The 14782-nt window shown below is 37.8% G+C and overlaps 1 protein-coding gene across 1 annotated transcript; it reads right to left on the reverse strand.

Moving 5' to 3' along the window:
• Positions 1 to 334: 334 nt before the first annotated feature.
• Positions 335 to 8636, reverse strand: LOC129512792 (butyrophilin-like protein 1). Its single transcript, XM_055330333.1, has 9 exons — positions 8555 to 8636; positions 5691 to 6041; positions 4807 to 5088; positions 4465 to 4665; positions 3852 to 3872; positions 3737 to 3763; positions 3527 to 3553; positions 1568 to 1594; positions 335 to 864 (listed from the first exon to the last, which is right to left on the reverse strand). Exons 1-9 carry the CDS (start codon positions 8634 to 8636, stop codon positions 335 to 337), a joined length of 1548 nt encoding a protein of 515 aa, XP_055186308.1.
• Between the last annotated feature and the right edge of the window lie 6146 nt (positions 8637 to 14782).

The following is a 14782-nucleotide window of genomic DNA, read 5'->3' on the forward strand; positions in this document are numbered from 1 at the left end:
AGCCTGCTTCTCCCTCTGCCTGTGTCTCTGCCCCTCTCTGTGTCTCTCATGAATAAATAAAATCTTAAAAAAAAAAGAAAATTATCAGTCTGTGATATATTAAATATAAAGCAAGAAACAGCATTTATAACAATAACAACTACAGCATAAAAATTCTTCTCTGCAATTAAGAAATACTGCTTAATATAGTCAGGAACTGTGTTCCTGAGGACTTATGGAGCCTCAGCCCGAGAGGCCTCATAATCAGTGAGGCTGAGGTCATCGATTAGAACTGGCATGCTAGGGTTTACAGAGAATGGGCTATTGTCTTCACAGTATAGATTCTTCCTGTAAGTCACTTAATATTGCAGATATGGGAATGCTCCATGCATTTAAGGTTGAAGTAAGGATAGACTGACCCAGAGAAGTTTGTCTGGGTGAAGGAAAAGATGTGGGTACCTTCAATCATGTCATAGAAAGAAATGTCATTGTCTTCATAATCCAAAAAAATCACAATCTTTTGTGGACACTTTCCTATCTGGAGACAGTCAACCTGGGAAATGTTTGGGGGGCAACAGGTGAGAGTCCGGTATTCACTTCCTTTCTTCTCTAAGACTCTGAATTTCTTGTTTTGTAGATCTGTGGATAGCTCACTCTTGTCTGTGAGTTTCTCATAAACACCGAGAGTCCACTCATCAATGTCTTTAATATTTACTTCCCAGTAGTGTTTTCCTGAAGTGAAGTCTTCCTGATTAAGTGTGATAAGGTTACAGTCTCCTTGCTTATCACTAAGACACAGATCCTGTGTTTCCACTCTAAAGTTCTCATTTCTCTCTGAGTCAGAATTACTCTGATGAAAGATTTCCATGTTCACAGTCACATTGGCTGGGGAGAAAGAAAAGGGAAAGGAAGGGTCAATATTATATAATATATATGTTACATATATATTTCAGAAAGCTGTTGTGCTGGTGAAACCTTAAAGAAATTAATTAAGTAGTGAAAGAACCCCTGTCCTCTGAATGTGTGTGTACTGGGAAAGGTGGAGCTGTGGAGTGCTCTCACCATGGGTTCAATGCTACTTAGCTCATTTTATCTTACCTATGCTATTATCAGTGTCTTGGCAGAGTATGAGAGTGAGCTGGGACTTGCAGTGTTTACTTGAGAATAGTGTTCTTCCCAACTTCTCTACAAATTCCAACTATGTTCTTCAATTAGTAATAGGCTCCATGTCAGCTGGCCTCTTTTAAAAGAGCAGCTGTGTTACTCATCATTTTGAGCACTTTTTACTCAGTTGGAGATCTCCTCAACTGAGGAGCTATAATTTCTGTTCAGAACCAAGTGCCCCCACCACCACAGGTGAAAAAGCATGGCCAATATATGAAGGTGGAAATATAACCAGAGTAGCTAATCCTAGCAGCAATTTTCAGTTGAGGCCAACAAATAATGATCTTCACGTTCTTTCCTTTCTTTGCCTCTGTCTTTTTAACTAGGAGACAATGTTGAGAGGGAAAAATGGGATAACAGAAGGCAAGTTAGAAAGGGGTCAAAAAGATAAAAAAAAACAAAAACAAAAAAAAGAGCTACTCACCACACTGGAAGTGTTTCTTCCTCCAGTCTGAAAAAGAGCAATACAAATTGAACCTGTGATGGAAGCATGCCCACAGAATGAAAAGGAGGGACACACTTGCTTTCCTATCTCTTCTCAGCTCTCTTTTCCTCCTCCTTTGAGCCCTTTGAACTCTGCAGTGTCCAGAAACTACAAGACAAAGGGTGTACTTCCTGCATGTGTCTCAATTAGAAATGATCCCCTCATTGGGCGGATGCTGGAGGAGTAAGTCTGGAGAACATCTAGAACAGGGTCTAGTGTTCTAGGCACCTATGCTTTTAATACTTTTGTGGCACTCCTCATTGAGGATGAAAGCTATACAATGTCCTTTCATTTTATTTTATTATTTTATTTTATTTCAGGGTTTTCCCAGCCAGTGACCACCTCAGAGTAGAGTTTAAGCTTATGACCAGGGCTTTTAAACAGTCCTTTTTTATTTTAATGCTTGTAATCATGTTTTTAATATTTTTCTCCAGAAATTTCTTCATGAGGAATAGAACTACATCTGCTTCTGCCTGGACCCACTTCTCTTATGACAGAACTTGTGACTTTATTTAAAGACTGAATATTCTCTTGGGGCAATAGGCAGTAAGAATTTATCCATAGGTATGTCTGGGTGGCTCAGCGGTTGAGGGTCTGCCTTTGGCTCAGGGCGTGATTCTAGAATTCTAGAATGGAGTCCCACATTGGGCTCCTTGTAGGAAGCCTACTTTTCCCTCTGCCTATGTCTCTGCCTCTCTCTGGGTCTCTTATGAATAAATAAATAAATAAATAAATAAATAAATAAATAAATAAAACTTAAAAAAAAGAATTTATCCATAATTCTTGATGGTCTTTTACTGAGATGCTTCTTCAAAGAAGGGTAGCCCTCTATACATAGAATTAAAGAATATATGAGTCAAGAAGGACATCTTCATCTTAGAGATAAGGAGGCTGAGATCAGGAAAGCAAAAAATGATTAAATTCTTCAGCTGTGATGGAGCTAAAACTAAAATCTGTATGTCCTCATCCTTACTATACTTTGTTCTCTCCTCTAGAATCATGGGAACATTTTTAAGCAACTTCTGAAAGAAAACTCTTAGTAGAAATTGCATACTGACTTTAACCCTTGGGAGGGGCACCTTGACCTATCTTATCAAAGTACTTATCACGCTGTGAGCAGTTGGCTGGTTCTTACCTTACTTCTTCCAATGGATCTTAATTTCTACACAGTCAGAGATTATGGTTTATGCCATAAACATCTAGAACAATAGTGAGCTTATAAAAATTTCACAACTATATATTTAAGGAAAGACCTAGTATGCTTTTGAGGTCTAACTCTGTTTTGCACATGCACACACCCTGTCTTAAACACACACAGTACATGGACCAGAGATTAGAATACATAAAATAACCAATTCCCTCTACCATCAGACAAATATATCTTTACAATGGTAGTAAAATATTTTGAAAGATTGTTTTTCAAACTTTTTCAAATATAAACCTTGTTCCTGTATATTGAACTTTCCCTTCCTTATTTCAAATAGGTAAAATAAATAAAATAATAATTAATATATTTTCCCAAATAGAAAATATATTATCTGCTTTTTAAAACTTTATTGAGAGTATAGCAATGCTGATATAATATAGAGTATTCTTTAGTCTTCTTAAATCTCATCAAAATTTCTCTGAGTTCGTTCCTTCCCTTCTCCATAGTGGATGGGTTAACAATTGATGTTGAGTCATACTCAATAATATAGAATTTATAAGTCAACAGTTATTTCTCCTTTAACCATAGCTGTAAAAAAACAACTGAATATTTGAGCTTCCAAATACAAAATACTATAGATTGATACCAAATAAATCTTTACAACTTGCAAGTAGATGTGTGTATGTGTGCTTATATCTCTATTTATTGCACTCGGAATATCAGAGACACATAGCAAGATCTAAGTTACTTACCAGGATACAGCAGGGCCTTCTTCCAATCTAAAACATAACAGATCCAGTTTAGACAAGGCAAGACATCCAGAGCCTCACATTCTCCTCCCTCCCCCTTATTTTTTTTCACTAGTCACTCTTAAATCTTTCAGTCTTTCTCTTTGAGGAGAGGGAGCTAAGAAAGTGTTAGACATCAAAACCTTGAGTGGTGAGGAAAACTCAGTCTCTTACCTTCAAGGTATAGTGCCTTTCTCTGTTCTGAAAGAAAGAACATTCAGTGAGTCCTAGAACAGATGTAGAAAGGGGAGAAAATTCTACACAAGGCATGAGAAGAAGTAAGACTCACCAAGCTCTGCCTTGAGTTTCTCTGAAAGAAGAGATATAAAATCCATCAAATTGGGTTTTGGCTTCTCTTGAGTTCATGGAGTAGCTGAATGAATTTAATGTGGCCCTCCCTCAGAGGTCCCATAGTTAAGTAGGTGAGAACAATTAGCAAACACACATTCAGAATCTAAAATGACAAGTGCTAGGAAAAGTTACATGGGAAACGTCATAAATTCATTGAGGAAGGAGTGCCCATGCTTCAATGGGAATTCAAGATTTCTTAGGTGTTTAAGAAGCTTATTCTTGAAAGAAGAATAGGAGCAGAAGACAGGGGAAGACATTTCTACAAGGAGACATAACAGCACAGTTTGGGGGCAGACGCATGAGGGCCATGGTGTGGTTTGAAGAGCCCCACCTTAGAGGCCTGATAGCCACTGCCCACAACTATCCAAGCTTCTCACATGGTTTCCTCCTTTTCATAGGGCTCCAGCTTTATGGAATTTGAATTTATGAAACAAGGGTACTCCATGTTTCCCTTGGGGTCCTTTGGCAACCTTTTATTTCCTCGTCTGCCTTATACAACCTGTACCCCCAGCTTTTCCATGAACCCTATTTGCTCTGCTTCCTTGATTTACCTGTGGCCTTCTGTGCCATTTCCTTTTCATTTTTCATCTGATCTCTTTCATTAAATTCTCTCTTCTTTTTCTTTACTTCCTTTTCTTTGGCTTGATGTTCTCTCCAGCCTGTGTAGCTGATTCCAATGAGGAGGAGCATCAGCACAGGGACTGTCCCAGCCAGAGCTGCCTTCCATGGGTCCATCTTGGGGAAGAAAGGCTCTGACACAGACATGTGAAGACACAGTGAGGACTAGCCTGGAGGCCATCCTGCCCTTTCCCCAAAGCTTCCTGAGCCCTCTTTCCCTCTTCCCTTCCCTCATCACACTCCCAACTCTGCTTTGGGGTTTGTACCTCATTCACCTGGGAGGAAGATGCATGATACTTTCTCTTGTCTGGAGAGGGGATTCTGGATGGAACAGGTCACATTGCCCAGAGAGCTGTCCATGACCACAAGAGATGCTTCCACATGGAAGAGCCCATCTTCATCTTGGGTCTGAGATTCAGAGAGGGACTGTAGATTCACTCCCAACATGTCATTCCACTGTACCTTGGGTTTTGGAAACCAGCCATCTGAAGAGCATAGCACTCGGATCCCACCATCCTCAGGTCCCATCATGTGAACATGAGGCACAGAGCCCAACCCTGAGGAGATAAGGCATGTCTTTAAGGCCTGTGGTCCTTGGGGCTTAGGAGTCCCTGAGGCTGAAGGTTGAAATGTCCTCACTATACTGATAAGTAAACTGAAGCTCAGAGGTCAATAAACCTCTCACAGTAAATGTTAGGACAACCTGTGATTCAATTTTGAAATCTTGAAAACTTGATGTCTTTGCACTATACTTAGACTAAGAGAGCTTGGGGTCATTTCAAGGAGAGGAAAAAAACAGGTACAATTAAAGTTAGAAAAAGAAGCTTAATTCTATAAATTGTCTTTCTCTACTGATTGGGTGAAAACTAATGTCTGAGGGTGTCAGTACCTGTCTGAATTAATACTAGTCCATTAATTTTCTGGGGTCTTTTAGGATACCAAAACATATTCAGAAATACTGCCTTTTTTGGTGTTTAAAGTGAATAGAGTATATAGTATTATCCTCACTGCACAGCTTAGAAAATTGATATTCTGCAAGGTAAATTAATGTAAGAATATAAGGATGATCATAAGAAATGCCAAGGTAGGAATCCAGACATCCTCATGTTTCTTTTTGCTTTATACCATGATATACACATTCTATGCCAAGTTAACATACCTATGACATGCAGCTCCGCAATAGCCTCTTGGGAGCTCTGATCATCCTTAAAATGACACTGGTACTGGCCATGATCAGAGGCACGAACATGTTGGATCAGCAGGGCCACACCTCCTCTGTTGATGGAGTCCCTCACCAACTCTGTCCTGCCATGGTACTCCAGCATTTGCTCCCCACCTTGTTCCTGTCCATTCTGGTACACAAACACAGCTGGAGAGAATTGGGTTCGGTACCACCGAATGTGCATGTCAGCTGCACTCTGCTCTGGGGACAGCTGGCAGGGCAGAGTGGCATTTGCCCCTAGCAGAACCATGATGGGCTCAGCCGGTCCCTTCACAGAAAACCCAGACACTGCATGAAAATCAAAGACAGATTAGGGAAATGAGTGAGACAAAAACACCCATCTTAATTTCTTTCTTATTTGCATTGTTTCCCAAAAAAGTCATATATGTATTATATATATATATATATATACATATATATATATATATATATATATATATATATAAAGAACCTAACTTCTTTAACTATATTCTCCAGAAGTAACAACTACTGATAGTTTGGCATTTGAAAGGACAATTTTTCTATGCGTTTACAGATAGTATTGTATGTAAATTATGTAAAACCTATATAAAAGAGATTTATTTAGAATTAAATGTGGCAAAGTAGTTCATTAAGCAATTATCCCTTCTTTTGGTAGGAGAGGAGTAGAAGGTACTTCTCTCCACACCCATCTCTTTCTCTCCCAAACTCTGCTCCTAGGAGGATAATTAGTCATTTCTGATCTGAAGATTTAGGTTACTCTGTTCTGAGGAGGGAAAGGATTAGCAGTGTTTTTCATCTCAAAGTGAAAGGTAGAATTTATAAGGTTAAGTTGCTTTTTTTCTTAATAACTGAATGCTTGGAATGTTAAAGAATAATTTTTCATAAAAATTATTTTTTTGAGAGGACTTAGAAGCCAGTGGTTCCAGGTGGTAAGAGCAGAGCAGTCTTTACCAGAGAGGATGGTTGGATTCCCTGGGGCAGGGAAGGAGGATGCTGCAAGCTGAACATGAAGACTTTGCTTAATTATGGAATAAGCTCCTCTGTCAAGTCACTTAAGGCATCTGCTTGAAAATTACTTTATTTTTAAAAAAAGATTTTTATTTACTTATTTGAGAGAGAGAACACAAGTAGGGTAGAGGGTCAGAGGGAGAGAGAGAAGAAGACTCCCTCTGAACAGGGAACCTGATAATGTGGGGCTCCATCCCAGAACCCTGGAATAATGACCTGAGCCAAAGGCAGACACTCAATGGACTGAGACTCCCAGCTGCCCCTGAAAATTACTTTAGTACAGAAATCAATCATAACTAAAAGGTGACTGATGTCCCCTGGGCAAAACTCGTACTGGCAGAGGCCAAAGATGTGGCTTTTTTCTATGGTTAAAGCTTAAAGGCCCACAAATATGGTGACTCTGGAGTGGGAAGAATTCAGAAAGGCATGGCTATGAGGGGACCCAGGAGTGTTGAGCAACAATGACAAGGCCACATGAGCTTAAAGGAAAAATCCCATGGCCAATGTGTCTTAGAGAGGGTGGACTAGGCTAGGCAAGGAGCATGACATTGGCCATCAGGCTGGATGAAGGCCATGGTCTCCCTTCTCTCCCATTCCTGTGTAAAACCCAGAGTACTCAACAGATATGTGTTCTTAGTTAACACAGAGTTACTGGCTGTACATGTTGTATGAGTCATTTAATTAGGGAAAGATATTTGACATTACTCATAGCCACAATGTAGTGTAAAAGTTATTTTATTTCTCTTAAATGGAGTCATTACATACCAGTTTCTGTAATAAGGAACATCTAATCATTTTAGTACAGATAGTTTAGCTCTACCTATTGTTTTTGACACAGCATATAGCATCATGTTTAAGCTTTTCCTGTATCAGTGTAAATATTTATGTTGCTTCCAATTTATTATTACTATAAATAGTCCCACAATAAACATTTAATACATATGTACATATACACATGGGAGAACCTTTTTTTTTAAGATTTTATTTATTTATTCATGAGAGACACACACACACAGAGAGAGAGAGAGAGAGAGTGATACAGAGACAGAGGTGGAGGGAGAAGCAGGCTCCAAGCAGGAAGCCTGACGTGGGACTCAATCCTGGGTCTCCAGGATCATGCCCTGGACTGAAGGCGGCGCTAAACCTCTGAGCCACCTGGGCTGCTCCAAGGAGAACCTTTTTTATGATAAATTGTTGTATAATTACTGAGTCAACATGCATGGACATCAAACATTTTAATACTCCCTGCTAACTGACATCAGATTAAAGAGATTTTAATTAAAAAATCTCATTACTGTAATCTCATGGTTGATTTCTCTCCAAACTGGAGTCTGAAAACTTTATCCTGAGGGTCCTTTCTATTTTATGAAAGAAGGACTCAAATCCCAGAGGAAAACAAAAATTATTTTTCAAAGATCATAACCAGAATAGAGCCCAGGGTTTCCAAATTCTTTGTGCTCAGACTTGGGTTTTCCTCGCTGTGGGGAATGTTATAAAGTATATTTAACTGATAATATTACATTGAAATTAAGCAGGTTTAAATCACCCAAAATCAATAAATAAAGATTTAGATAAACATTATAGCTATGAGTTTTATAAGATCTACCCAGAGTAATAAGGGGTGTTGATATAAAGACCACTCCCATTCTTGGCCAGAACCTTCCAGTCTGGAAACACAGTTACAGTTTTCTCCAATATAAGTGCCTTGGAGAGGAGGTACATGACAACTGATACATGATCTAAGTTTTGTCATCATCTAAGAAGAACCATTAAAAACAAGCCAATAAAAAAAGAGGAGAGAGAACACTGACCTGCTGAGTACCATGTAGACACCTCAAGAAGGAGGAGAGGGAGGAGGAAGCCAGCAGGAGAATAACCAGGAGAACCCACCATCTTCTTCAGAGCAGAAAGTGAAAGGACAAAATGTTTACTCTGACAAGGAAGTACTGTGTAAGACAAGGTGGTGAGAAAGCCACAAGAGTGAAAACTTTCAAGAAAAAAAAATCCCCTGTTCAAAAATTTACTTTTATACATAGTTTTGGCCTGTTCTTCACAGACCACTACCAACTTCAACCTCTCCCAATGCATTTTCCTTCCTTCTTTCTGAAAACCAACTATTTCCCCAGCAGGTATAGAAAACTATAAACCATTCTCTTGTGACCCACGGGCTCTCTTGAAATTGAAAAGCTCGAGTTCATTTTGAGAAATAAAGGCAGACACAAAATTAATCCACTCCTATTAGCCAATCTAACTTCCTCTTTCTTGCATTCATTCATTGATTCATTCATACATTTACATATTTATTTTGACCACAAACACTCTTGTGGCTTAACTCCAGAAAGAGAAGGGAGTTTTTTTACTATGACCAGGATCCTAAGCCTTTTTGTTTTTACGACCTACATCTCCCACAGACACATCTCCACATCACCACACATTTCTCTCTCACCATTCAGATTGAGCCAAGAGACTTCCTGGAAGTTTCTGATCTCCTCAGACTACAAGGTCCAGCTCCAGACACAATTGGTACCTGGTTGCTCTTGTGGTCAGCATCCAAAGATATGGCTGGAAGGGTTGGGAATAGTAGGTTTCTAACCCATTCCTAGACTGGAAAAATATCCTTAGGAAGGGGGTTACAGGCACTGACATGTGAATGCCTCTCCTAGAATGGATCCAGTGAAAAAGTCACAACCTGTCCGCAGTTCTTGCAGCTACTTTGAAAGTGGAAGTAAGAAAGGTCATCCTAGGGGACTTTGGACTGGTGGGGCTATAGAACAATAGTGTGCCTTGGTTAAAAAAAAAAAAAAAGCTCAGTGTAGCTTCCTCCTCCTACCTGCAAAGGGCTGAAATCACATTATTCAGGAAGAGAGAATCCTCTTCCTGTGTGATATTCAAGGATGTTGATCATCCCAATGTTGAACTCACAAAGTTAACCGATTGAGGGAACAAGAATAAGAGATATAGGCTTCTTCCTACCATACCCTAACTGGCACTGAAAGCTGTGCAGGGAAAAATAAGAGTTGGAAAATAGAGGACTTTGTGCTCTGTAAAGCTTAGGGCTATATTTCCAAAATCTTTAGGGCTCCCCAAAGTAAAATGGGAATAATAACACAGTTATATGGTCTTAGACATAAAATGTGCTCAAAAGGCATTTCTTACTACTTCAATTCTTTCCACATCCAAGTCATGTTTTTTCATGTCACACAAGGCTTACAGATAATTAAGGACACAAATAGCAGTTGCATAAATATTAGTATGAAAGCCACTAACAGAAAGATGAATGGATAAAGAAGATGTGGTCTATGTATACAATGGAATATTCCTCAGCCATTAGAAACGACAAATACCCACCATTTGCTTCGACGTGGATGGAACTGGAGGGTATTATGCTGAGTGAAATAAGTCAGTCGGAGAAGGACAAACATTATATGGTCTCATTCATTTGGGGAATATAAAAAATAGTGAAAGAGAATAAAGGGGAAAGGAGAAAAAATGAGTGGGAATTATAAGAAAGGGAGACAGAACATGAGAGACTCCTAACTGGGAAACGAACAAGGGGTTGTGGAAAGGAGGTGGGCAGGGGTGGGGGTGACTGGGTGATGGGCACTGAGGGGGGCATTTGATGGGATGAGCACTGGGTGTTATGCTATATGTTGGCAAATTGAATTCCAATTTAAAAACATATGTAAAAAAATAAAAGAAAAAAAAAAGAAAAATTAAAAAAAAAAAAAAAGAAAGAAAGAAAGCCACTAACAATCTGGCCAAAGGAATACCAAGATCCTAAATAAATATTCTCTAGAAACAGTGAGGTACATCTGACCTTTTAGAAATCAAATTTATGGAGATATAATTTGCATACAGTGGAATGCATGGTTTTGAAATGTACATTTCAATGAAGTTTACAAATGTTTACACTCATGTAACTACCACTTCCCTCAAACTATGGAACGTGTCCGGGCATCTGGGTGGTTCAGTGGCTGAGGGTCTGCTTTTGGCTCAGGTTATGATCCTGAGGTCCTGGGATCGAGTCCCACTCAGGCTTCCTGTAGGGAGCCTGCTTCTCCCTCTGCCTGTGTCTCTGCCTCTCTCTCTGTGTCTCCCATGAATAAATAACTAAAAACGTAAAAATATATATATGGAATATGTCTGTCTCTTGCAAATTTCCCTCATCTCCTTTGTCTGTCAATTCATTCCAGGAAAAACAAACAGTACTCTGATATAAATCATGATAGTTTAACTTGCCTATTCTAAAACTTCAAAAAACAATAACAAAAAAGAAATTATACAGTATGTCTACATCTATGTTTGGCTTTTTTGGAAAAACAATGTTTTTTGAGATTCAACCATGTTATGTTTATCATACATGTAAAAGTTTTTTTTATTGCTGTATAATATGGCATTTTTTGACTATAGTACAATATATTCTTCTGCAGTTGTTTTCAGGACTGACTCCCCACCTCACTCACGCCCTCCTGGCCCAATCAGCCCTCCCCACTGAGGCCCTCTGTCTCACTTGGCCTCTGACATCCACTTAATAGTTTAGGTCTGAAGTATTTGGGAATGGGAAGAGAACACTGAATAAGAAATGTAAGGATTAAAGTTACTACTTGCCTCTTGTTTACTTTGAAATTTGTGAATATGCATGTGGGTATATTCTATTCCAAAATGTAAATAGTTTAATATGCATTTCCAGTAAAGCTAGAAATATAAATGTGAAAAATTCATATAAAAATCTTGGATAGGGATCCCTGGGTGGCGCAGTGGTTTGGCGCCTGCCTTTGGCCCGGGGCGCGATCCTGGAAACCCGGGATCGAATCCCACGTCGGGCTCCCGGTGCATGGAGCCTGCTTCTCCCTCTGCCTGTGTCTCTGCCTCTCTCTCTCTCTCTCTCTCTCTCTCTCTGTGTGTGTGTGTGTGTGACTATCATAAAAAAAAAATCTTGGATAGTTTTCCCAATGATAGAGAATTATTTGAGGAAAGTCCGTTAATTTGTGGAGAATACTTTAAGGGAATTACATCATGTCTATAAGAATGCTCACACGTTTAAGGAGGAAGAGGAGAGGAAGGGAAAAAGCACTACAAGATATTATTGATTTCAAAAAGCAGTTTGATTAAAAAAAAATTATTGTTTCAATATTATTCTTTATTGGTTTTTTTCCCTCTCTAGATCCCAGCCCAGGATCACATGTTTCATCTAGTCATTATTGTCTCTCTTGATACAGGAACAGATTTCTAAGTTTTAGTTGTCATTAGTGGCATTGACAATTTTGAAGAATAAAGGGCAGCTACTTTTAGAATATTCATCACTTTGGATTTGTCTGATACTGTCAAAAAGCAGTTTTAAAATGGCATGAACAGTATAATCTTATTTGTGTAAGAAATAACGAAAGGATAGACATCAAAATCACAAAAAATGATATGGTGTGATATGACATTTTTTTCTGAGTGATATGATGTTTCTGTTGTTTTTGCTTATGTCAAAAATTTAGATTTCTCTCATGAAAAAGTAAAGACTAATATGTATATGAAGATTTTTTAAAATACAAATGTGAAACAATAAGAAGGATTCATTTGGAGAAAATGCAGGACTAAAGAAATAATTTGCATTCTTGGGAGTGGATAACTGACTTAAAATAGAAACCAACTAGCACAGTCAGATATTAGAGTAGACACGTCTAAAGGTCAAAATATTGGGGTAGAGCACTGAGTGTTGCATGAAAGTGTTGAATCACTAAATCATACACCTGAAACTCACATTACATGTTAACTAAGTGGGATTTAAATTAAAACTTAAAAAATATATTTTTTTTGGGCTGGAAAAATGGAGTTACTGGATTCTTCAAGAATATGATACTTTAAATCAAAGAGATAATATCTAAAAAACATAAGTTCAAATAAGCACATCAGATCCAGAACTTCAACATTCATCTAATAGGTAGGTTTTCTAAACTGGGAAGCATATTAGGAGCAGAATCAGAAGAAAGGGCACTTTATAAAGAGTTCAATTATTGGAAGAAAAAAATGCCATTTATATGTGAATTTTTTTAAAGTTTTAGAACTACAAACAAACAAAAGCCTCAAAGCTTCTACAGTCCAAAATACCTGTTATGTACAAAAGAAAAAAGAATCAGCTTCCATCGTACATTTGTCACGTTGAATTCTTTGCTAGAAAACAAATGTAGTCTTTACATTTCCTAGTAGAAATTAGAATGATCTAAGCAACAAAATGAACATCTAAATGTAGGGGCATAGGAAAGAAGTTTCTGAACAGGCAAAGAATTAGAAGTTTCTGCCTCAAAACTTTTCGTATCTAAAGAGTAAGTGTTGCAGGTTTTGAATGCAGGGGCTTGGAGCAGGGAGAAGGTTTTGGAGCTACATCCCAAATTCCATTTATTCCACTTTGGGTGGCCACTGTTATTTGAGTTGGAGTAAGGTGGAAGGATAGATTTGGTAGATATTGTCTATTAAAATTAGTTACCTAGGAATGGAGAAGCCACATGCTGACTATATCTGTTTTCCTTTTTCTGGTAGCCTTTCTCAATAGAGTAGACCCCTCCAAGGGAGATTATGTGGCTTTTCCTGTGGTAGTGATTTACTTCATGAATTTAAATTCAAGTATCATTCATATGCATGTCAAATCCCTGACTGTTTAGAAAATGTGAATCCAAATCTCTATTGAGATTAAATACTTAAGCAAGTTGCAAAAAGAATCCTCAAAATAAGAAGATAATTTTGGTATTTATTTATAAAAGAACACCTGGGAAAGATCTGGCACTCCCAACACAGTGTAGGAAGGGGTTAGGTAAGTGTCACACTGGGTCATTTCTACTAATCCATCTTAATTGCCTGCAGTGGATGTATATTAATAAAAAATTAAGAGAAATTATTGGATCTCATAAAGTCATAAAGATTTGGCATAGCATAGTTTATATAATTTAAAACTTCTATAACTTCATTTATATGTTCTATAATGATTCTGTTCATTTCTGACTATGACTATACCTTTCTTTTGGAGTTCCCAACTGATTTTGCATTATTCAATCCATCTGTATGTCATTAGCACCACTTGAAAGTCCATGTTGTTAATAAATGTATCTATTTGAAACGGCAATTCTGTTTCTTTGAATTATTTCTCTCTGAATGTTACTTTTATTTTAAAATTAATAGTACCATATCTACAATTGTATAGAATATGTCTGGTTTGTATTTGTTTACTTCTTGTTTTGCTATGTCTCTTATAAACCATTTATAGATATTCAGTCTTAGATTCAGAATTTCAAAAATGTAGATTAGAATTTTTAAAATTTTTTCAGTCTCTAACTCAGAATTTCTTTCGGTCATTCTAAGCAAGAAACAATTATTCTAGAATTCATAGAACTTGAAGGCTCTTTGAAACAAAAATAATTTATGTAGATAGGGGACAGTAATCTCATCCTTACTCCTTCCATTATTTGCAGCACCGAAGGAAGATGAGAGTCTCAGAGAATCATCTGGGGAATTTTATACTGTTTTTCTTTTATCCTGGTTGAGATGGATAAAAGCCAGATGTCAGTGGGGAAAATTGCTATCTGGGAGAAGAGTTGGAGAGTGTGAATGTGCCCATGTCTTCTCAGTTCATTGCCTAATGGAATAAGGGGTCCAACTAGGAGATGAAAATTCATCATCAGAATGGCAGATATATTGTGGTAAGGAAGACATTAAAATAAAAATTGCTAATGGCCTACACATAATTTATAAGTTATTGATACTCTTCTAAGTGCTTTAAATACATTCATATGCTCTTCACCCAAAACTTAAGGTAGATACTATTATTCAACCCATTCTCACATGAGGAAACTGAAGCACAGAGAGGTTGTATAATTCACTCAAAATCTTAAGTTGTAAATAGCCTCACCAGCATTTTAACTCATATTTAACTCTTCTATATCTGTGCTATTAATCTAGACAATATACTTCTCAGAAAGAAAGAAAGAAATCACTTGCTTTTGATCCTCTCTATACTTTGTTAAGTATGTAATCATTAAATAGACTTATTATACATG

The sequence above is a fragment of the Nyctereutes procyonoides genome, unplaced genomic scaffold, assembly GCF_905146905.1.
Source record: "Nyctereutes procyonoides isolate TBG_1078 unplaced genomic scaffold, NYPRO_anot_genome, whole genome shotgun sequence".
Classification (NCBI taxonomy): domain Eukaryota; kingdom Metazoa; phylum Chordata; class Mammalia; order Carnivora; family Canidae; genus Nyctereutes; species Nyctereutes procyonoides.

Coding starts and splice junctions, on each gene's coding strand:
- LOC129512792 (XM_055330333.1), bottom strand. CDS start 8,636: ATGGTGGGTTCTCCTGGTTATTCTCCTGCTGGCTTCCTCCTCCCTCTC. Junction 6,042..8,554: donor GTCTACATGGTACTCAGCAG/GTCAGTGTTCTC, acceptor ATTTTCATGCAG/TGTCTGGGTTTTCTGTGAAG. Junction 3,873..4,464: donor AATGGCACAGAAGGCCACAG/GTAAATCAAGGA, acceptor CTCTTCTTTCAG/AGAAACTCAAGGCAGAGCTT.